The following is a 14987-nucleotide window of genomic DNA, read 5'->3' as shown; positions in this document are numbered from 1 at the left end:
AAGTTCAAGCTCCATGACCAACCAAAAAAACAACAACAAATCTGAGGATAGCTATCTGGTACAGACCTAGGGGTCAAACTTACTATCTGATTCTTGCTTTTGCTCATTGGCTGTTACTCTTACTACCTGAACCACACCTCTAACTGCAGATATTTTATCTTAATTTGTTTTCTATTTCTGTTATGTCAGGTGTTTGAGAGACCCAGAAAATTTGTATTGATTAAATGTGCTTTAATGTAAAGAAGTAGACTACTTCTTTTGACTATAATGGAGAAACTTTGAAAACAACACTGAAACAAAACATTTAAAAGAAACAATTAAGAAACTTGTATAGTACAGGTCATTAATAACAATGTAAAGAGAAAAGCAGCAGCATACTGGGAATCCATATATTTTAAATTTAATAAAAGATACCTATCTATAATGTTATGCTTCATATTCACTAATACTTGTGAACATTTATTTTTTATTTTTTGTTGGTCGTGGGACTTGAACTCTGGGCTTGGGCGCTGTCTCTGCGCTCTTCAGCTCAAGGCGAGCGATCTACTGCTTGAGCTACAGCACCACTTACGGTTTTCTTGTGGTTTATTGGAGATAAGAGTCTCATGGACTTTCCTGCCTGGGCTGGCTTTGAACTGTGACCCTCAGATCTCAGCCTCCTGAGTGGCTAGTATTTTAGGTGTGAGCCACTGCGCCCAGCTTGAACATTTATATTTTGTGATGGCAACTGTTGATAAAGATGAATAAGATATGCTCCTTGATTCTGAAGAGTTCATGATCTAGATAAAATATCAAGTATAGGAAAACCTTAAATATGATAGTGCTATTACAGATACATTATAAAAATTACTTTATAACAGTTTATTCTGTAAAGCAGTTACTTTAATATAGTTACTCTGGGATGATATGAGAAGATAGAATAGAGATAAGACTGACTTTAAAAGATAGAAATGACCAGAATACTACTTTTTTTAAACTCTGAGGAGCCATAGATAATAAGAAGATAGAAAGCTTAACTGTCCTATTTCTTTGGCCTTCTGACGTTGGACAACTTATTTATGCTCTTGAGAAGTTTGAAACAGATTTTTTAGCCTTAAAATGGTAACAAGCTTGGCCCAGTGGAGCATGCTTGAGACTGAGGATCACTAGCTCAGGCAACACAGCAGACCCCATTTCACAAATCAGTAGCTTAGTTGGGCATTGATGGCTCACCCTTGTAATTCTACCTATTCAAGAGGCTGAGACCTGGAGGATCACCATTTGAAGCCTAGACAGAAAAGTCTTATCTCCAGTTAACCAGCCAAGTGATGATCTGAGGCAAGACTCAGGTGATACAACACCAGCCCTTTATTCAGCCAGCTGAATAAGAGCTTGAGATCCTGAGTTCAAGCCTCTATACTGCCGTAAAAATGAATTAAATGAGACAAAAATAATAAACAGCTCAGAATAAATAAATAGCTGGGCTTGGTGGCATACATGTTATCTCAGCACTCAGGGAGACCAGGGGTATTGAAAGTTCTAAGCCAGCCTGAGCTACAGTGAGACAAGGCAATAATAATGCAGGGTTTTGAGTGGTAAGTATGTGAAACATGAAAAATACTTGGTATCTAGGGGCTCAGCAAATATCCTGTCTCTGAGATTAATAGGAATTTGAAACAGTAAGCTGGTTGAAAGATTTATGTTCCATCATCTTTCACTGATTATATATCTAAATTGTCACAGATGAAGTAAACAATTCTGTTTTACATCTGATGTCATTCATTGGATATAAATACCATGATGTTTTTATGCACTGTAGTGAGTTTGTCATCACCATAATGACTTTGTTCACCAACATTACATTTCTGTAGGACCACAGCAACTTTTTTTCTTTTTTGGTTGGTCGTGGTGCCTGAACTTTGGGCACCACTTCCGGCTTTTTCTGCTTATGTGGTGCTGAGGAATTGAACCCAGGGCCTCATGCATGCAAAGCCAGCATTCTACCACTGGTCCACCTTCCCAGCCCTCCTTCAATTTTTTTATAGTAATTTTTCTTTGAAAGTTTTCAACATTGGAATTCAGGTGTGGCTCAAGTGGTAGAGTGCCAGCCATGAGCAAAATAAGCCAAGCAAAAAGGTTAAGCCCCAGTACTCATGCGCACACAAAAAAACATTCTCAGCATAATATCTCTAATGTTTTATCAAACAACACAATCTTATCTCAAACAGAATGAACTATGTGGCATAGGAAATAGAATTGCTTCTTGACTTTTTAAGTTGCTGTATGATAGAAGGAAAATAAGTTCTAAGACTGATTTATATATATAGCAGCCTTTTTAAGATTTGAGATTTCTAGAAAAGCATAAATACAGTTTTTAAAACTTTGAGTTCATGGACTTCTTTTTTAAAAAAAACCTATAATACATAAAATCATAAAAATTATACATATTCCTGTACTTGGAAGGCTGATGAGGCATGGAGATTGGGAGTTGCTGGCCAGCTTGAAATATATAGTATGATTTTTGTCTCAGAAACAGCAAGGTATGGTATTTCACTCTTCAGGAGGTTGAGACCAGCATAGTCTACAGGTTGTGTTTGTATATAGTCTTAAGTTACATAAGAAGACCCCCTCTCATATACATATTAATGAGGTATGCCATGTAATGTTTCAATACATGTGTACATTGTTTAATTCTTACTTCAGGTTAAAGTTTTTTTTTTTTTAATCTTTCCAACTATCATTTTTTTGTGTGTGTGTATCAGTTGAACTCAGGGCCTGGGTCCTGTCCCTGAGCTCTCTTGCTCAAGGCTAGCACTCCACCACTTTTAAGCCACAGATCTACTTCTTGTTTTCTGATGGTTTATTGGAGATAAGTGTGTCACAGACTTTCCTGCCCAGCCTGGCTTTGAATCACAGTCCTCAGATCTCAGTCACCTGAGTAGCTAGGATTACAGATGTGAACCAACAGTACAGCTCAAGTGTCATTTCTTAATGAAATATTCAGAATCCTTTCCTCTAACTTTTTGAAAAGTATAGTATGTATTGTTATTGGTAAGCACCCTGCTGAGCAATAGCACACCAAAATTTAGTACCTATTGATCAACCCCCTCCCTTAGCTTCTAGAAACCATTCTACCCTCAATTTCTATGAGATTAACTTTTTTAGATGCCATGCAAGTGGGATGATAAAGTTGTTTTTCTGTGCCTGACTTCTTTTACTTAACATAATGATCTTCAATATAATGATCTTCGTCTAGTTCCATTCCTGTTGTTACAAACGAACTTCTTAAACAGTATCACAGGGGCTTGGAAGGTGGCTCAGTGGTAGAGTGCTTGAGACTCTGGGTTTGATTCCTCAGCACCATATAAACAGAAAAAGCCGGAAGTAGTGCTGTAGCTCAAGTGGTAGAGCTTAGCCTTGAGCTGAAGAGATCAGGGACAGTACCCAGGCCCAGAGTTCAAGACCTAGGACCGAAAAAACAAAACAGTATCACAGATCTCAACACTTAATACTGTATCTCTTGTCATCAGTATGCCTTTTATTGACTGCTTAAGTAACTACTTTGTAATGTTATTACTGTTACCAGAGCAACATGAAATTTTATGGTTATCAAATATACTCAGTTTGAAGTTGAATTTTGCAGATTTGAGAGGTAGCTCAGTAGGAAGAGTGCCTATCTGGCAATCTTGAGTCCCTGGGTGTAATCACAGTACTAACAAAACAACAACAAACCACAGAAACTTAATTTTATTCAGTTTTATCCCCTCTCCTCCAACATCATCATCATTGTTGTTGTTGTTGTTATTGTCAGTTATGGGGCTTGAACTCTGGGCCTGGGCGCTGTCCCTCAGCTCTTAAGCTCAAGGCTAGCGCTCTACCTCTTGTGCCATAGCGCCACTTCCAGTTTTCTGGTGGTTTGACTAGAGTTAAGGGATTCAAAGACTGTCCTGCCCAGGCTGGCTTTGAACTGCAGTCCTCAGAACTCAGCCTCCTGAGTAGCTAGGATTACAGGTAAGAGCTACCAGCACCTGGCCCCAACATTATTTTCTAAACACAAGTTGATAGGGAGAGATTAACTTAGTTGATAGGGATCTTAATTCTACTAACCGTGTTGTAGCTTGCCAGTTTGTCTTTTTTTTTGGGGGGGGGGGGGGTCCGGTCATGGGGCCTGAACTCTGGGCCTGGGTGCTGTCCTTCAGCTCTTCAGCTCAAGGCTAGCGCTCTACCACTTGAGCCACAGCGCCACTTCCGGCTTTTTTCTTTTTGCTTATGTGGTGCTGAGGAATCGAACCCAGGGCCTCATGCATGCAAGGCAAGCGCTCTACCACTGAGCCACCTTCCCAGCCCTTGCCAGTTTGTCTTTGATAGTAAATTTTTACAGTTAAAGCTATATGTTACTAAATTGGCTTTTGAAAACTTTCTGAATTAGTTGCATCTTTAAGCTAAAATACACAGGGTCTTGGGAAAGGTTTTGCATAGAAGCAATAAAAATGAATAATTCAGTGAATAAAAAGTAACATTTTCTTTTTCACTTCATTTAATAGCACCAGTTACTCCAGAGAGTGGTTATTCATCAGCCCATGCAGAGGCCACATATGAAGAAGACTGGGAAGTATTTGACCCGTGAGTTGATTTTCTGTTTTGTTTTGTTTCTTTTTTCATTGAAAGATTTATTTCATGGCATGGACATAGAACCAGCCAGTCATCAGTTCATTTTCAGCCTTCTTTCAAATATAGACAGTGTTAGGTATAAATAGATGAAATTCATCTTTCCTTAATAATTTTTCAACGGTCCAAAAAAGATGTGCATTGAATTTTGATCCTCCCCAGCACCTCCAAACCTCTTCCTCCTCTCCCCTTCTGGGGTTAACAGGATACAGATAGGGTGCCTCCCACATTGCTGGGCAGTGAGCTGCAGTTCCCAGTCAACCATGTGATCATAAGGGTAAACAACTAGTACTCTGCACTGTCTAATTTATTCCCTAGTTATTCTTTCTAAGTGTTGATGTTGGCAGATTAGATCTATTAAATGCATTTTCATTTACCTTGATGGGTTTGTCACAAGTAAAAGAGGAAAATCTCTTAGGACGAATCTCTGACCTAGAGGGGTGAATGCTTTTAATACTGAGTTACGGAGATACTCAGGTGTATATTTTCACTTCTGTTTTATAAGCTTTCTTTGCTGGGTTAAATGTACTTTACTTAATTAACAATTTTTTTTTATCTTGATTTCATGTACTGTGTTTAGAGATAAAATACTCAGTCACTTAGGAATAGTATTTTTTTTTTTGTCCCCCATGGGGAAAATTGTCTCTATTGTGGTTTATAAAGTTTGTGAATTCTCTTTGAGCTTTCACAATACAGTTATTTCTTCCACATCAGGTGATATGTGCATTTCTTTCCTTTTGCTAGTGTCAGCTGTTCTCTTTCCCTCTCATCCCTCCCTCCCATTGCTTTCATTGAGTTGCGTAGTTCATTTTGATCAATATCCAATGCAGCTGATGGGTTCCGCTGTTGTTCCCCTCTTTCTGTGCGCTCCTCCTAGTTTCCCTCTGATGTGCACATATATACCATATATGTGGTCAGCAGCATGAGGTCATTTAGTAATGATACGACCAGATGAGTGGAGGTCCTTTGTTTCTTGAGTCTTGTTTACTTTGTTGTATCAGGGAGACCGTGTGCTGTTTGTCTCTGTTCTTGGCTTACCTCACTCAACATGATTTTTTTCTAGTTCTATCCATTTCCCTGCAGATGCCTCCTTTCTAATGGCTGCATAATATTCCATTGTATATAGGTACCATAGTGGGGCTAATTAACAATTTTTTTTAATGGGCTGAATTTAGTAATATGTTTGAGTTTAACAAAAGGAGATACGTTGAAATTTTCTTAAAATTTCACTTAACAGGTATTATTTCATCAAACACGTTCCACCACTGACAGAAGAACAACTCAACAGGAAACCTGCTCTTCCATTGAAAACAAGAAGCACACCAGAATTCTCCCTAGTTTTAGACTTGGTAAGCATATTACCTTCAGAGCCAGAGAGAAAAAAGAAGTTAAATTGTTTTTTTAACAGTCTAAAATGCCTAAAAGAAAGCAAATGATGAGTAGCCATCACACTATAATATGCTCTCTGAGTATTCTGAAATGTTTCTTTTTTTGGGGGGGGTCCGGTTGTGGGGCCTCAACTCTGGGCCTGGGCGCTGTCCCTCAGCTCTTCAGCTCAAGGCTATCGCTCTACCACTTGAGCCACAGCGCCACTTCTGGCTTTTTTTTTTTTTTTTGCTTATGTGGTGCTAAGGAATCGAGCCCAGGGCCTCATGCATCGCAAGGCGAGCACTCTACCACTGAGCCACCTTCCCAGCCCTGAAATGTTTTTATAGTCTTAAGCTAGGATCCCTAGTTTGATTGGATTTTGCCTTCTAAGAATTAGATTTAAAGGAGTTTTCCTCTCTATATTCTTACCATTTTTTTGGTAGTACTGGGGATTGTAATTAGGGCCTTATGCTTTTTAGGTAGGCACTCTGCCACTTGAGCCACATCAAAACCCTTCTTTGCTTTCTTTTGTTTGTTTGCTTCTTTTCTTTTTTTGGGGGGCCGCACACTTGCTAGGCAGGCACTCTCACTTAAGCCATGCCTCCAACTCTGCTTTAGTTATTTTTCAGATAGTGTCATGCTTGTTTGGGCTAGTCTTGGACTGTGATCTTCCTACCTGTGCCTACCATGTAGCTAGGCTTTCAGGCATGTGCCACGGTACCCATTCTTCCCTATATTCTTGAGACTGCTGTGATTGTTATGATGATAAAGATCAAATTTAGGGCCTTGTACTAAATTCCAGTGCTTGCCTAGCAAGTTGAGCTATATTTCCAGCTTACGTTATTTTATTTCCTTCCCAAGAATCTCTAATTTAATTTGAATCATTCCTAAATTTTAGATTTTTTTTTTTTTATTAATAGAGTCAAAAACAAAGTTTCTTTCTTTCTTTTTTTTTCCGGTTGTGGGGCTTGAACTCTTGGCTTGGGCACTGTCCTTGCGCTCTTCAGCTCAAGGCAAGCACTCTACCACTTGAGCCACAGTGCCACTTCGGGTTTTCTAGTGTTTATTGTAGATAAGAGTCTCACAGACTTGCCTGCCCCGGCTGGCTTTGAACTGCAGATCTCAGCCTCCTGAGTAGCTAGGATTACAGGCGTGAGCCACTGGCGCCTACAGCAAAGTTTCTTATCACTATTAAAGTCTTTCAATATGCTCTCTTGATACGATTTTAAGAGTCTAACATACATGTCATTGTCCATAGCTGTTTTCTAAGCTTCTGGAGAAGCTGAGGTAGGAGGATAGCTTGAGTCCAGGAGTTCAAGGCCAGCCTGGACAATAAGCAAGGCCCTTGCATGAAAAAATTTCTATATTTCATTATGAAATTTATATTCCCTTGAGTCACAGGAGAGCTTTGAAAACTCAATGTCTCAAATCTTTTGCTATCCACATTTATCATCTACTTATAATTTCATATTAGCAAAAACGATGTCTATTGTCCTATATTTAAAGATGTAATTTCTCAGAAAATTTATCTTAAGGAAAAAGTCTTCTTGTTTCACTTGTTTGTTTTAGGTTTGAACTCTGTGCCTTGTGCTTACTAGTCATCTACTCTACCACTCAAAGCTGTCAGTCCTTTTTTTTTTTTTTTTTTTTTTCGAGACTGGGATTCAAATTCTTGTTTTTGTTTTTCTCGGTCATGGGGCTTGAACTCTGGGCCTGGGCGCTGTCCCTGCGCTCTTCAGCTCAAGGCGAGCACTCTTCTGCTTGAGCCACAGCACCACTTTGGGTTTTCTAGTAGTTTATTGAAGATAAGAGTCTCAAGGACTTTCCTGCCTAGGCTGGCTTTGAACTTTGATCCTCAGATCTCAGCCTCCTGAGTAGCTAGGATTAAGGCATGAGCCACAAGCGCCTGGCGGGGTTTCAAATTCTTGATATGCTTTTATTGTACTACCTGAGCCATGTCTCCAATCCCTCTTTTTTTAGGGGGAGATTTCATTATTTCTTCTTATAGGACTCATACTTTTCCCCCTGGGCCAGACTGGACTACAATTCTACTAATGACTGGTATAGCTCAAACAAAATGTTAGCCCCCATCCAGTAAGCAGGGTGTGGTAGACCCTATCTATCATCCAGCTTAGGAAAGAAGCATAAACTGTAGGATTGTGAACCAGGCCAGTCTGGGCAAAATGCAAGACACTATTTGAAAAACCAGTAGAAGAAAAAGGGTGTAGGGCCAGTCTCAACTGGTAGAGTTGAGCACACTCACTTAAACCATGCCTTCAAGCCCTAACTTGCAAAAGCACAAGGTCCTGATTTCAGTCCCCAGTACTGCTCGCCTACCCCTAAAAGGGATTATTTAAAAGAGAAAGAAATTTCAGAACTGATGATTAATTTAGATTTGATATGTAAGTAGAAGATAAAATGAAAGTGATTTTTGCTCCCATTTTGGTATTAGGAGTTGAAGTGGTCATGATATTAACTTGTGACCAAATTATTTTGAGTCTAATGTGAAGAGAAGTAATTTTATGGAAATAGGTAAAAATAAGCTGAAGAAGAAGTAGAAGAATTAGGTATGATTCAGTTCTAGGAAAGAATTGAAATGTGTAGTCTGGTATGCCACTAACAGAAAATAAAGCCAGGCATGGTGGTGCATGACTGTTATCACAGCACTTGGGAAGTTGAGGTAACAGTATTACAAGTGTATGGCCAGTCTGAGCTACCACAAAAAGGAAGAGAGGGAGGAAGGGGAAATATTATGCATGTGGTTTGGGCAGCTGCAAAACTAAGAGCAGTGGTTCTCAATCTGGAGTCTGTATCAGAACAATAGGTTAGTAAAGATTGCTGAACTGCAACCCTTACTGAGTGACTCATTCAAATTGTAGCTAGAGAATTTTATTTGCATTTCCAAATACTTCCCAGATAATTCTGGTGATGTTTTTTGGTTTAGGAACTATACTTGAGAATCATTGACTTCAGAAAATCCTATCCTAAATTGCTATGCCACATATAGCATTTTAAAATTCTATGTAAGAATGAGTACGTTTTAAAATTAATGTTTTTGGTGATCATGACCACTTAAAATTATGATTTCAAGTGTTTGTATGTTTGTAATCCCAGCATTTGAAAGGTAAAGGCAGGATTGTGAGTTGGAGGCTGCTTGGGGCCACATAGCAAGGCCATTTCTTAAAGACACCCTCTCCTCTCCCCAAAAAATATGTATGGGTTTCTGTGTAAACAAGAGACTTGAAGTTTAACTTAATGTCTTGATTTAATTTTTTTTATTTTTTTAAGGATGAAACACTAGTGCACTGTAGTCTAAATGAGCTAGAAGATGCAGCACTTACCTTTCCAGTCCTTTTCCAAGATGTTATTTATCAGGTAATTAAATTTTTAAAAATTTGATATTTGGCCTATTAGTCATTGAACACATTGGTGTTCAGTGTGTTTTTCTGTAGACTTTCTAATGGATTTCACCAGTATTTTAATAGTCTGTAACACAAAGTAGTATTGTGCTAGTTAGTTACATAAAAGAACATTCATTTATTACCAAAACCCCCCTGATTTTTTTACCTAGTGATATCAGCTACTTTCATAATCTTTGCCAGCAGGTGGAGGCAGAAGCACTGACATAGATCCCCCAAGAGGAACTTGCCAAGTTAACATCTGGTGTTTTTTTCATAAAGCCAATTCATTTAAAAAACAAACAAACTCATTCCTTGTTGGTCACTTTTATTTCCTATAGGAGTTATCTGTAAAGTTAGTTTGTTGGACATACTTAATGTTAACCACAGAAATTCCAGACACTCTTCTAATTATTGCTTTATGTGAAAAAATTGGGTATAAACATTCTCATATATGGTGGTGAACAGTGATAGTGCAAAATGGTAAAAGACTCAAGATTTCATTGTGGATTGTGTTGGCCATACCTCTTTATGTTTAAGAGCTTATCATCAGAGTGACTTGTTAAATATATGTTTTGAAAACTTCATAGTGCCTTTTTGTGTTGGCAGTTTTTGTATTAGTATTGCCAGTTGCTGGAAAATTAGGCAAGAGTCTAAAAGTTTGTTGTTAGTCAAGAGGGAGCCATCCTGGGCATTAATACATTAATAAAGAACGCTACAGAGCATTGATCATGTGAATAATGAAAAGTTCCTTGATTGTTTATCTGATCTTGATAGGCAGTTATCTGATCTTGACCGGCAGTTAGTGGTTTTAGTTTTCTTAGCAGATTTTAGTTGCTTTCTCATGGAATCATAAGATTTTAGAGATAAACAGAAGTTTGTTCTTCAGGGCTACTTTATTAAATAGCTCATACAGTAAACAAATCAGGAAGATTTACGTTAGCAGTATTTGTCAGTTCTAATTTAATCTAGATAGATTTTTAAGTACCTGAACTCTACCTTCATCTGTTTTATTTAGTAAACTTGATTTTAGTCCTGATATATAAGCAGGTGATGATTATATTTTTCTGTTCCTTTTTAACTCGTTAGTTAACTGCTGTAAGGCAAATGGTGTATTTTCAGCCAAACAGGTTGCTCTTGTTTAGTGCATTTCAAGGACAGGAGTCTACTGGAAATTGAATTTTATAGCAAAATAATGCTTCTCTTTTTAGTTCAGTAACTTGGTTGTTTTGTTGCTTTTTTTTTTTTTTTTAAATTAGGCTTTTTGGGGAGGTTGCATTTGAAAATAGTGGCTTTTAGTTCTTTGAATTTGGAAAGGAAAGATATTTGAAAAATATAGGTAAATAATGATTTTGACATTACTTCTTAGGTTTCCAGTTCAGGATATTTCTTACAGATGACTTTTGGGTTGTTCATGTAATTTTAGCAGAGAATTAGGGAAATTGGAATGTAGATTTGGTTTTTTTCTTTCAGTATAACCATAAATAGAACTTTTTTCGTATTCCTTCCACCATTTCTGCCTTTAATTCTCTTCTTTTTAAAAGTTCTTTCATGTGGATCTGATAGTTGTCTTTTGAAAAAAGGCTTGTATCAGTACATATGATATTACTTAACAGTTATGTATGTACTGCATCTATTTTTGTGGAATTCTAGGAACTCTTTTTCCTTGTGAATTTTTGAGGTATACTTTCTTAATCTGAAAAATAAGTGATCTAGCCACAACAGCAGTGAGCAGGAAGTTTGACTATTAGAAGATACAGAGATGGTTGCATTTTAATATTATGACTTATTTACTACATCAAGTACAGACTTAGTTCACCTTTACTAAATTTTTGAGGTTGTCCATGGTTAATATTGGGTACATTCCCTTGGATTTCTAGTTTTGGCATAGTCATTCTACTTTTTAAAAATGAAGAACTCTTTGGGTTAGGGTTTCCCCAGTTTTTTCAGACCAGCAAGCTCCCTTTAAACAGGGAATGATGTCTTTTAAACTTTCAGTGGTGTTGTCTCCATCTGCTGGCAAAGAAGAAAATATACACAAGGGTCTGAGATGATCTAAGAGATTTTGGAGAAACCACATTATTAGGTAAGATGTAACTTACATATTTAACCACTGTACTATAATGTGGCCCACTTAAAGGTAGAAACTTGTAAGCTACTGTATATACTCTTATTAAAATACTTTTTTGATATGAAATTTACATGACACAGCTATGACATTTATTTGTATATACAATGTCATTTCCATAGCATCCCCCCCCCACTGTTAAGATAGCATCAACTTCTTTATCTGACTCTCAAGATCAGATGAAGTGTCCTCTTATGACTTAATTTCACTTTTGTTTTGTTTTATTCAAAACAATTTAAGGTATTACATTTATCTTAACAGTTGTATGTATCAAGAGTTTATAAACTTTCTACAAAAAGCTGTAAATATTTTTAAGGATTTTTTTTATTGTTTCAGTTTGGTTTTTGTGGTAGTGGAATTTTGAACTCAGGAACTCACAGGTGCTAAGCAGGCATTTTACCACTTAAACCACACCCCAGCTCAGTATTTTAGACTTTATATTTCTATTGTAGCTATTTCTTTCTGCCATTGCAACATGAAAGTAGCTATAAATGAAAAAGTATTGTATCTTGCTTAAACTTTACTTACAAAAGAAGTGGTAGGCTGTATTTGATCAACAGATTACAGTTTACTACATGTGATCTGATCATTATAAGAGTATATACTGTAAATTTGCATATTCAAATTATAAATGCAAGCAAATAATCAAATGTTAAATTCTTTGTACATGTTGAAAATTTAAATTAGATTAACAGTTTTCTTGTGGGCTTTCTTAGCTTTTTTCAGATTAAAGCTTGAGGAAAGTTTTGAGGTAGTCACTACTCACATTTAATGATTATCTGACTTCATGATATATATTCTTTTGGACTGATTAGTAGGAATAAGCTTGATTAATTCAAGTCTTAAAATTTTCAAGCAGGGAGATTGAGACTGAAGTTACTATGTACTTAAATTCTATATCTTAGAGGATAAAAAACAATCCTTTTCAAATTAAAAGTTGATGTATGTTAGTACTAACAATATAGAGATTATAGAGCATAAGACCAAGATTATAGTTTGTGTATATTGAGAAAAAGTCACTCAAAAGGAGAACTGGTTCTTTGGTAGGGAGGATATGGCATTCACAAAGGCAAAAAAGTATACTGTCTTTTGTTTGAATAGGTGTATCTTTTTTAACTGGCATTTTTTTTCCTGAAAATTACTTTATAATGAGTTATTAGGAAAGCATTTATTCATAAAACTGTACAAATATATTTGATAGAAAAAACAAGTGCATGATCATTTCCAATGCACGTGTTTAATCTTTATATATTGAGTTTATATTGACACATTGTCAGGAAATCCATCTCGTGGTGTTACTCAGTTAAGAGGTCTCCACTGTATTTAGTTTCTGTTCCTGCAGATCCACCAATTCAAGACTCTAGGTCATCTCACTCCCTCTTCCATCCAGAAGATGACTTCTATCCACAAGCAGGACTGAATCAAAAGACATTTTTCAATTAGCTCTTGAGCTGAAACACTTCCTCAATGACCTTCCTCTGTCTCCATCAAGAACTGGAGCTCAGTTTTTTGAAGATGTAATAGAGCTACTCAGCCCAAATGTGGCTGGTTGAAGACAAAAAGAAGAAACCTCATATGTTTCACCACAGTGCAACCAAACGTAACTGTGTTGTCCAACTCCTCATTCTGTAAAGTATGGCAGGGGCATCTGATTTTTGACTCTGTTCACCAATAAGACTAGCCAGTCAGTGGCTTTCTGAAGATCAGTAAAATCAACAAACTTTGGGTCAGCTGTCCAGAAATCAGATTGTGGTAAGCACTCAAGGAGAGATAGGATCCTGTAGGGAGCTACTTGTAAAAGATGCTTTGTTTTATTGGTAGAGTTAGCTTTTGTGGGAAAGGTTGGGGGGAAGAGGTGGGTAAAGAACTCTGTTAGCAAAGCTGAGCCTTTTCCTATTATTATAGTTTGTTTTCTTAGGAATCTTATAGCTTAGGATAAATTTCATACTACAGAATAATAGAATTACAGAGTCTATCACTTCTCTACAACTTTTTTTTCCTAGAAAAATTAAAGAAAAAAGAAATTAAATGAAGAATTTTGTAGTATATACTTAATAGTAACCTAGAAGCATTTTGTTGTTGAGTTTCTTACCTTGAGCCACACCCTAGTCTGGTTGTGCATTTATTTCATAATGCATAATTTTTGTTGTATAAAGGGTCATAGACCCTTTGTACTGATGATATTTTTAACAGGTAGAGAGAGAACAGTATTTTGATGCAAGTAAATATTAAAAGTAGTAGTTTAGAATAATTAAAAATGTTTCCCATAGTATAGTTAATTAGCAATACTTTTTCATACTAATTATGGTCAATTTTTAGGTTAAAAATAAAAATGGAACTTACATCTTTCTACTTCTCAAAAATAAGAAAATATATTTCATAAAGAATTTTTTGTCTTAAATTTTTTTCTTTGAAAGTTAGAACAGTTCCTTAAATATTCAACACCAGGTTGTGGTAGAGCACACCTATAATTCTAATACAGATTAAGGCCAACCTATCTCATAAACTCTGTTTTTTTCTTTTCTTTTTCCTCTTACTGGGGTTTGAACTGAGACTTGAGCTAGTCAGGAGCTCTATGACTTGAGCACTATCCCCAGTCTGAAAGTTCTTGTTTAACACCTGAAAATGTTTTATAAATTTAAAAGATATAACAGTTGATTACAAAGTATATTAAATTAGAGGCTTTATTACTCTTGCTTACTTAAAAGTGATCTTCATCATTTATTTATCTATTTATTTTTTAATGGTGGGCTTCACTAGATCGTTCAGGCTGACCTCAAACTTGTAATCACACCTGTAATTACAAATGTGTGCCACTATGCGTGATTTTAAAGGCGATATTTTTGTTTTATTACAATGACCACATTTTTCTTCTAAAATAAACTTAATATAAATATATCAGAAGTTTTATATATGTATTTACGTGTACATATAAATCCAATAGTCAATTTTTACTTGAACATTATCCTTCATTGATAACTTTTAATATATTATCTATTTGAACACATTAAGCTTTACTTATTCCACTTGAACTTTAGGAAAATCCCTTTCCAAACTGATTTCTACTCAGTAAAAGTAAGGTGTATTTTTGGTATATTTTTCTTGGTTATTTTAGTATTTCCCTATTCATCCCCAGTATTCACCTACGAATACTACCCCATCCCCAGCATCCATCTATCTCTTATTAGAACTTTATGAAGCAAAAGATAACTAAAATAACTCGATAGATTATGAAGCTGAGGTTTCTACAGGACCTACCTGAGCAACCTGCTTTCCTTGGAGAAAGTTTGGATTTGTTTTTACATTCTGCTATTGATAGCTAAGAAAATGTTAGCAAAGTCAAATGGGTAAACCGTCTCCTAACATTTGGCATTTATTTTTACAAGTATGGGTCGTAACCAGAAGGAAGGCTTTTCTTGTTGTTGGATTGGGGTTGCTCAATTGTA

At 36.4% G+C, this 14987-nt stretch overlaps 1 protein-coding gene across 3 annotated transcripts in view; it reads left to right on the top strand.

The window, feature by feature from the left end:
• Nucleotides 1-14987, top strand: part of LOC138804900 (CTD small phosphatase-like protein 2) — a 64210-nt gene that overhangs the window by 26766 nt on the left and 22457 nt on the right. For all 3 annotated transcript variants that reach the window (XM_069989425.1, XM_069989423.1, XM_069989424.1), the window contains exons 6-8: nucleotides 4524-4602; nucleotides 5885-5996; nucleotides 9304-9390. In XM_069989425.1, coding sequence (XP_069845526.1) covers nucleotides 4524-4602; nucleotides 5885-5996; nucleotides 9304-9390 — 278 coding nt within the window. The remainder of the gene's footprint in view (nucleotides 1-4523; nucleotides 4603-5884; nucleotides 5997-9303; nucleotides 9391-14987) is intronic.

This window comes from Dipodomys merriami, unplaced genomic scaffold (assembly GCF_024711535.1).
Source record: "Dipodomys merriami isolate MVZ:Mamm:240054 unplaced genomic scaffold, mDipMer1.0.p SCAF_379, whole genome shotgun sequence".
NCBI classification, from domain to species: Eukaryota; Metazoa; Chordata; class Mammalia; order Rodentia; family Heteromyidae; genus Dipodomys; species Dipodomys merriami.
This window is presented reverse-complemented; position numbering and strand designations above follow the sequence as displayed.